The following is a 9,469-nucleotide window of genomic DNA, read 5'->3' as shown; positions in this document are numbered from 1 at the left end:
GAGTACATGTACCCGTGCTCTCAGCACAGACTCAACACAACAAAACGACCCACACACAAGTACAAGTCAGACTTTTCACTCCCACCCTCAGTCTGTTGTCCCAGTCAGTGACCAACACGTAGGTGTACAACATGCAGACACAATGGTTCAGGACAGTCACATCGTAGCTCACACCGACACAATCAGTCAGAGCACATCGGTCACAAATTCTCCCATACCGCATGATAACAGTTGTGAGCACAGCGTAAGCACTTTCCGTGTTTCTCCATCGTCATCATTCACACCCACTAAAGGCCAAACATTTTCTGCGACTCCCTTGGCTTCATCAACTCCAGCCCAGATACATGAAACAGTTAGGTCTACCCAAGACAGCACAACATCTCCCATGATCAAAGACATAGAAACCACCAGCCATGCAATGAGTAAGACAGAGACGCACCCACTCACTAAAAAAGAAGAACAATTAACAACAAGACTTTTAAAGAGAATAAAATCTATAGCCTACGCCATGATTCGTATGGAGTTATTGTTTTCCAAGTGAGGGAAATATGTGGATATATATTTACGACAATGTGATGCATAGATGAACCATTTTGAGGTCACACAAACTGCGGTAGCAGTGAAATTTGGTGAGTAGATACCCTTATGTGTTACGTTTGTGTCCCTTAAAGATGAACTAATCCTGACGCTCAGTTTTCTAATTATCGGCGTTCATTACATCATAACTAGAAACGATATCGGGAATCAGACATGACCATCTTGCACTGTCTGTTACAACTAAACAGACCAATGCTGATTCTCTTTGTTTTTGAAATATCATGAAAAAGACTTGGAACTACTGATGCCCGCATGCAGTGATGTCTTTAAGTCAATGTTATTGTGTTAATTAGGGCTCAATTCAGAATGAAAAATATGATTTTCTAAACCTCCCGCGCGGTCACGCTGACCGAAGAATGCCCACGCGATGACCTCGATGACCCCGTTCACCATCACAGGTCAGCGCGCCACTGGTTACCTGAGTCCTCAACTAAAGTATCCTGTTTCTGTGCGCCGTGAAACGAGGGACCTATTGAATGAGAGGAAAGCATGGTACCTCTAGACCAAGAGTGCCCCTTGTGCCCCTCTTTAAAATGAGTATTGATCTTTGCTTTTTCTTTTTAATGGTCATTTGCCTTTTGAAAAAAGCTGTCCCTGATCATTTCAAATAAAAACATTTCAATGGCCACAACAAAACAAAATTATTGAAAGCATGCATGGGGGCTTTTGTGGTCTTGAGGTACAGTGTTCTCCTCTGATTCAATAGGTCCAGAGTGTGAAACCTGACAGCGAGGAGAAAAATTTTCTTCTCGAAAATATTCTCCTTTATAGTACTCTAGTGCTGTTCTGTCTCTTGCTTTTATCTCCACTCTTTCTTCCTTCCCCCCCCCCCCCCCCCCCCTCTCTCTCTCTCTCTCTCTCTCTCTATTTGCATCTGTATCACTCTCTCCCCCCCCCCCTCCCATCTCCGGCTATATTCTCCTAATTCCTTCTTACTGTTGTCTGTCAGCCACACCCCTAATCTTACGATAGATAAGATTGAATGCCTAGCCTTCCTGGATAAGGGTGAAAAATCTCGGAGGTCACGTGTGCAAGTTGCTCACATTAAAGATCTTTCGGTGGTCCTTGAATTGATAAGAGTAGGCTTCGGCTGCCACCCAGGCAAAATAAAAAATTCCCACTCAAACTGAAAATACTGCAGTCAATATAAATACATATAGAGTAGCTTTAAAATTGAAATGCGGCTGCCTGCTGGTAAGGGGCCCTTTGTTTGAAGTAGGAAAAACTGTCACGTATGTAAAAATAAGTTGCAGAAGAACCAGCAGTCAACTACCCCTGAGATCCAGCAGGGGAACGCGAAGAAGAAGAAGGCCTACATTTTGTCAGTTCTCTGTTACGAGTGTTGGTGCTGGATAATAAACACCAGTATTAAAAGAAAATTAAAAGCAACAGAAATATGGTTCACAAGGAGAATGCTCAAAATATCATGGACACGAAAGAAAACAGACAAAGAAATCACTAACTTAGAATTATAATATTCTATCTGACATTTTTGGCTGTTTTGAGTAATGAAGTCCAGGAGGTCAGAAACAAAGTGTCCTATCTGTTCTATCAAAATCGTAAGATTATTCAGAGTTGTAGTCAAGATATTCAAAAAATTGCATTTGAAAAAGCTTGACTTGTGAAACTCAAAATTTTTTACGTCAGATTCTCAAAACTAGGTACTGAGCAGATCGAACTTAGCAATTCTAGGGTAGCGAAATGTTGGAAATGGCAAACGTGAAAAAAGCTCTCATCAAGACAATTAGGAGGCAACAGAAGAAATTTAGGGGGCATTTATACAGAAAGACAGTGTTGGAGTAATTAATTTGGACAGGAAAAATAGAAGGGAAAAAAGCGGAGGATGCCAATGCACAAGATCAGGGGCGGCTCGTGGGGCTAAAAAGTGGACGTACACAATTAAGCTATTGCATGCTGAAGATAGTCAAGGGCATAGTAAATGAGACGGTGTATAATTTTAGGATCTTTGGGTTAGTGGGGGAGGACCTCGTGCTTTTATTTTCATTCTTTTTACTTGGCGCTTTGATTTCTAGTTCTTAAATTTGTTTGCTAGCCAAACATCAATTTCGTTCATCCTGTATTGGAACTGAACACTGAAGTAATAACTTTCACTACTCCACTATAAAACCATTCAAAGGCACAACTCGTAGGATGGTCACGTTCACCTCCCTCAGGTTCACGGTCACAGAGTCACTTAAAATAGTGGCAAAACATACAATGAACCAATCACAATTCACTTGAGCACTCCGCTGGATTGCTCCGGGGCTCACATAATATTGGCAAAAAATAGTGTACGATCTATCGCGTTTATTTTTAGACTGCCTACTGTGGGCTATGTTTTGGCACTGTTCGGCAAGAGCACATTTGAGATGTGCCGTCTTATTAATATTTATTTACCGCCAAACTCGCTACGACTGTCGTCATCGCTTAGGTTATCCCCAAGAGCGATTTATAGGTCAGGTTACACTGTTGAATATCCTATTATGTTTAGCTAAAGCACGTGGACTTTGGCATGGCATAGTTGATGTTTTACGGCGCTATAGACACAGAAATGACAGTTATGGCACCAGTGAGGACCTTATTTGATATAATATTTTGCTAGTGTTTGTTTTTGGCTTCTTTTATTTTTATTATTGTGGGTGTTTTACTTAATAGAACATAAACAAATTTTGGGCGGCACTGCACGACCGTGCTGTATGGACGAACCGCGCCTGCACAAGATTCATATAGGGAGTGAACACCTGGGTAACAAACAGCTCAATGAACTGTTAGTTTATGAAGGCGTCAAATGAAAGAAATGGATGGAGAACCATTAATGTCTGTGTCTGCTTTTAAGACAAGACACTTGATTGTCGTATTTTTCTTTTAAGTGGGTTTTAGTAGGTCTTTTTGCTTTGCCTTGTTAGGTTTGTTCAGAAACTGCGTAAGAAGAGAAAGAGGGAAAAGAAACACAAGAAAGAAAAAAAAGCCTGTGCTCTTTATTTTTCGTTAGAAAAGAATAAAAATGTGTGTTTTCTTTCTTTGAAACAGCCTGGTTCAGAGACTGCGAAAAAAGAGCAAGAAAGAAATCGAGACTGAAAAGAAAGAAAAAGGTTTTACTCTGTACCTCAATACTGTGTCAGACCACTCCAGTTCGGACAAAAAGCGACCACAGCGTGCTAAAACAGCAGGTGCAGCTGGTAAGTTAGACTCTGCTGGCCTCATCAAATGCGTTCTTTACAATTAGGGATGAAATTTTACCAAGCTACATTCTAAAAGAAAAGAATTAAAAATAATTAATTCTAGAAATGTAAATGAACCATTTCAGTGAACACTGTCCCCCTAATGTCCATGTACCAGGAGACAGCTTTGATTCAGTGTTTGCTTTTGACATTACTATTGTGCTTTTGAAAATACAAATTCTGGTAACTTTCCATTGTTGAAAACATGTCTTAAAGCTTACTCTCTTTCTCATCTGTGATTAAATAAATCTCTCCCCCTTTGTTTTTCAGATCAGATGAAGAGGTCTTCTGACCGCTCAGATCAGCGTGGACAGCTTGTGAGTCAGAGTGGAGGAGCGGGCTCAAGGGCCCGAGAGAAGAGGCGGAACTGGCAGATTGGTTCTGTGGAGTTTACCACGGCTGACGGCCAGAGACAGAGGGTCAGACCTCCTGGTGAGAAGAATGTGTTGTTGCTTTACACATTTATTTTGTTGGGTTTTATACATTTGACAAACAGTTTTAGCTTGGAAACGGACTGGTTGTAATTGAGCACCTGTATAATCTTGGTCTTTCTCCAACATGTGTCAAGAACATGCGTGAGACCTGCCTTTTGTGAATTTATGTGTTTGGCTTCTGGGAAATGCGTGGGAGGTGAACTTTTTCAAAACTTATATTATTACAAATATTAAAAGATTTTTTGTTTTGAGCTTTTTTCACTTTATATGGGTGCAGTTTGAGCTTTCCATGAAACATTAAGCTTCTCAAAGGGCACAAGAGTCCAAAGGATGAGAAAACGACTTTAAATATATTCTATAATGAGGCAGCATAGAGACTTGAATTAAAAATATTCAGTTCTTCTGTCTTTTACTGGTGCTACAATATTCATGCGTACTGTTTCTTCAGAAAGGTAGCAAAATTGTCTTTTCTTCGTTTGGTTACGAGTTTTGGGGGGGGGGCTTTGGACTCAAATGATTTATTTTTTTTGTTAGGTATGATATTCTCTCAAGACTGAGGAGACATTTCAGGTTTGAAGTTTGATGTATAGACCTTAAAGGCTAGTACAGTCATCGTTTTAAAATTAAATCCCATATTGAGCTTTCATAAGCCTTGGGTATAGGGTTTCTGAAATCAAAGTTGCGACAGATAGTCTAATATGTTTTCGCTTTAGACTTTTTGTACGTCATGTCAGGATTTGGGTCATCTTGAGGTCATACTTGTATAGATGGTGAGATAACATTTTCATCATTCAGGTTTGGTTTGTCTGCTGTTCTCTCTGTTTTTTTCTTTAACATTTTTTTTTTCATTTTATTTTTCAGAGATCCTGTCGGGAAAGTATGCTGAAGACTTTGATGACGTTAGTTCTGATGATGAAGATGATGATGATGATGATGATGACTCAGCAGAGGTAATTAATGGAAACCAAATTCCAGGAATCTCATATTAAATGCTTACAGTTACAAATTTAACTTTTCACTGCCTTGTAGACATATTCTCGCTTGTGCTCTCCATAACTAGTTCGTTTGCTTTCTATTCTACTGGGTTATAGAGGATGCTTTAGATCTTAGAACTACGTTTTGTGCAGTTGTGTATTTTTTAATAAATCGGAAATATATTATGACTTTGTTTATAGCTTTCTTGAGCGGATACTTCATACTGATTTTTTTTGCTAACCAGATGTGGGTAATTTAATAGAATTGTCTCCCCATGCTTTTCTCTTATTAGATTACTAAATAAATATGACGAAAGTGTTCTTAGCTTTCTGATACACAAAATTGATACATTTCTACGACATTGTTTATCAAATAATAGGTTCACTCCTGAATAGTGGTTTTGTAGTATAGACGGCACCATCGGTCTCAGTATATAAGTTGTCAAAATATACTCATTTTTCTTATATGTAGGAAAATAGGTTTTCTTTGAGTTTTCATCCCATTGTTGACATCAATGCAATAAGATGCCTTCATCACAGTGTACTATATATAATAAGCAGAGAAAATCATACTTTTCTTTAATTAAAGAAATTGTTTGACTTGCTGCATGTTTAAGGCTACCCATTTCAATTTTTCAAACTATGTTTCTCTCCCCCACCCCCTTCCCCTCCCTCAAATCCCCCTCCCCCTTTTCACTGGGATTGGGATTGATAAATAGAGCCGTTTTCCTCCAGCCAAAGGTTCCACCCTTCCAGTATGTAAATACTGTTAAATATTCCAGATAAATATTTATTCTGAAATGTTACTGATGTTTATTTGTAAGAATATTCATTACAACCATTCCATGTATATAGAAGTTTCATAGTATAAAGAGGGGTGGGATTTGAAATCCTTCTATGTTAATAGGAATTTCATATTAAATGGCTTTGTGTTAAACAAAGTCTACTGTATGTCATTTATTTATCTTCTTTCCATGCACATTCCTTCTTCTTCTCCTCTTGAGCCACTAAACCAAGCTCCTTGCTTTTTGGGGTTTAAACTTAAACAAATCTTTCTCAGGTGGTACACAGCATGTCCTCCCTGGCTCTTGACGATAGTGTCAGTAGTTCTACTTCCTCCCTAAACACACCACGACGACACAAGACCAGCTATCTGAAACGGGTGGCGGCGGCTAAAAGAGAGGAGATAGAGCTGGAAAACAGGGTGGCCATCAAGATGGAAGATGTAAAGGTGTGGTGGGCAGAGACTAATTTTGGTATTTTCGGGGGGTAGTGGGGAGGTTGTATATGTTTTACACTCTTGTCAACACAATTTTTATAACCTTAGAATCCGATTGATTCAGCCCTGCTTGTTAAAGCCTCTATGGGCAGTATGGGACACATCTGCTCTGAAAGAGCGAGACACTAAATAAAAATGTCTTTCCCCACTTTGCCTCCTCACAGTTTCAACGTTCTATCTGACATTTGTGGCCGTTTTGAGTTACCACGACCATGAAGTCAGAGACCAAATGTTCTATCAAATTGTAAGATTATTCAGAGTCATTATCAAGGTATTAAAAAAATTGCATTTGAAAAAGCTTGGCATGATGTAAAACTCAACATGTTTGACTCGAAATTTCTCAGAACTTGGTACTGAGCAGATAAAACTTTGTAATTCTTAGGAAGTGACTTGTGAACAGAGCTCATTTTTTCCCCTCTTCATAGGCAAGTCGTTCTCAATCATATCACAAATGCTGGTGGTAATTTTTTTTCTTTCCGTTTTGCTAATGATTTTACGTAGTTTATAGAATGAGAATCTTGTTTGTATTTTTAATTGGGAAAGATGGGGGATGAGAGGGTGTACTTGTAAATTAAAAGCCTTCAAAAGGTTCTTTTTGGTTGTCTGGGGGTGTGTTTTAAGTTTTTGACAAAAATGAAAGACTTCAACCATCAATATTGCCTTGAATGAAAAACATGGTGTGCATGGAGATCTGACTCTGATACTTTTGATAGAAACAAAATTACATCCTAGTACTGATCTCTTGCATAGATTTTTTTTGGCCAGTGCATATTTTTTCCTATCTTTTGAGAACATCAGTCATCAATAAATGTTACTTAAGTTGAAAAGTTTTGTTTGATTTTTCAACTGTATTAACCATGAACCTTTTTTTCAGAAATTAAGAGAAAGCCTTCAGATGAACAAGTTCATTCGCCAGAGTTTAGCTTTGGATGCGGACTCGGTGAGTTTCCTTTCAAGATGACTCTTGCTGATAAGATCCATTATTTGTCCTGAATTTTTTTTTTAGATTTGTATTTTTTATATCTAGCAACACAAATTAAAGAAACAGGTGTTGAAAAGATTAAATTATAAAACTACTGTAGAGAATTGCCATGGACTGTTGAGACAATATTTTTAAAAAATACATTGGCATCTGCGGTGTAGCCGTTACAGGCTTCACTGTCACATGCAAGAGATTGGAGTTTGATTCTCAAGTGGGGAGAATTTTTATCGAATCTCCTTTCTGCTGGGATGTTGTATCCCTCTCAGCCAGGGTTGACCCTGACAGGCAATAGTCGGAGGCCCACCTAAATGATCTAAATTTTGACATATATGAGTAGCAGGAGCCTAATCAGTTCCGTTTCCAATCTTTTCAGTTCCTAAGTACTGATTTTGAAAGAAAAAAGAAATGTTCAGATTTCTGTCTGTTAAAGAGGAAATGTAAATATACATCAGAATGTTGTAGGCTTTCTTTTCTTCGATTAGTCTCTCTCTAATTTTCAGTCTCTCAGGATTTTGGTTGTGTTCTTTACGTCTTTGGTTTTTTTTTCTTTTTCAATGTCTTTTAAATCTTTGAATTTCATGTTGGTTTTTCTTGTTTTGTCCAGGATATCGAGGAAGATATCTGTGAAGAATTGGCGCAGGTTTGGAAATACGTACTTTGTCTTGGGATCTTTGAGACTTTCTTGTTATAGAAAAGCATTTTAAATCGATTTTTATAAAGTTTGCCTATTGCTTTTGTAGGTTGTTGAAAAGGAGATGGGGGGGGGGGGATTTTTAGCTTGTAAGTTGTTATTTCACTACTGGGAAAAAGGAATGTGAGCTATTCCATTTTTTGGATTTTTGTTTATAATTTAATTGAAAGGTTGATACAGAAATGGGATAGGGGTGCTATGGAAGCAGAGTGGGGAGGGGAGATGAATTGAAGTCAGATTGTTACACAAAATAATCATTATTTGTGATGCATCATGGTGAAACCAGAAATTGGCATTTTGGGGGGGATGAGCATTAAAACAAATTTCATTTCTTTTAATTAATTTTTTTTTGGCTCAACACCTTTTATGTCCATTTATGAACACATTTTTGTGTGGATTTTACTGAAATATCTTGGTTAAGGCACACAAAAAAAGCAAATTTTGAGTTTCCAAGGACTCTCAGGTTATGGAAGTTACTAAACTTTAGCGGCGATTTTCTCGCTGATTTTAACTCTGAAACCAGGCCACCCTGATCTCCTTCAATGTCAAATATTTTTACTTATTTTCAGCAAGGATGGATATTTTTTTCTACAAAGGAAAGGCAAATAAACAGGCTTAAAGATGATACAGATAACCCTATATGCCCGAATATTGACGAGCGCCTGATTCTACCTGGTGGTGACATATTTTGTAGCCTGTGTAGAATAAAAGAGTAAAGATACTGGGGGAATAGGGGGGAGGGAGTTTTTATGTTTACTGCTTTGTTGTTGGTTTTGTCATTGTGGTATTATGTGTAAGCAAATTAATTGGAAAAAGTGAATGTGGAAAATACCCAATGCCTGCTAATGTGTGTGGTTGACAGCTTAATGTGAACTGTTGGCAGGCTGTTGTGGTAGAGAAGTGTAGAAATAGCGGCATGCCGTCTGTTGTCTTCGCACCACTGGCACAAGGGGCTTACTTACCTCTCCCCACTGGTGGTCAGTTGCTTGGTGGGCCCAATGATGTTGTCTGCTTCTTCCCCATCGTGCCATTGTTGCTATTTATTTTCTGTCTATGTTCCTGACGAAGCATTGCAGATACCATGCTAACTCGCCATGTGTTGCAACTGAACTGTTTTCTTCAGTGAACTTTTGTTGTGGTATGTGCTCAAATGCTAGTGACCTACTTGCCTTACAAATACAAAGATGTGGGTTGCTGGAAAGTGTCCCTAGTTTCTGTACTTATCAGGTGGCTATTGTTGTCTGTTGTTTAGTTTGTTCCAAAAGATACCCATTAATATGCAAATGTCTTG

The 9,469-nt window shown here is 38.5% G+C and overlaps 1 protein-coding gene across 4 annotated transcripts in view; it reads left to right on the top strand.

Annotated features, from left to right (window-relative positions):
• The window catches only part of LOC101861959 (katanin-interacting protein), a 101,399-nt gene that overhangs the window by 18,702 nt on the left and 73,228 nt on the right, over nucleotides 1-9,469 (top strand). For 3 of the 4 annotated variants that reach the window (XM_005100839.3, XM_005100838.3, XM_005100837.3), the window contains exons 4-9: nucleotides 3,628-3,776; nucleotides 4,089-4,250; nucleotides 5,114-5,202; nucleotides 6,287-6,457; nucleotides 7,380-7,445; nucleotides 8,092-8,127. In XM_005100839.3, coding sequence (XP_005100896.1) covers nucleotides 3,628-3,776; nucleotides 4,089-4,250; nucleotides 5,114-5,202; nucleotides 6,287-6,457; nucleotides 7,380-7,445; nucleotides 8,092-8,127 — 673 coding nt within the window. The remainder of the gene's footprint in view (nucleotides 1-3,627; nucleotides 3,777-4,088; nucleotides 4,251-5,113; nucleotides 5,203-6,286; nucleotides 6,458-7,379; nucleotides 7,446-8,091; nucleotides 8,128-9,469) is intronic. The other variant, XM_005100840.3, reaches the window with a different exon arrangement.

Source organism: Aplysia californica, unplaced genomic scaffold (genome assembly GCF_000002075.1).
Source record: "Aplysia californica isolate F4 #8 unplaced genomic scaffold, AplCal3.0 scaffold00262, whole genome shotgun sequence".
NCBI lineage: Eukaryota > Metazoa > Mollusca > Gastropoda > Aplysiida > Aplysiidae > Aplysia > Aplysia californica.
The sequence above is the reverse complement of the archived record's forward strand: the minus strand, read 5'-3'. Positions and strand labels throughout refer to the sequence as shown.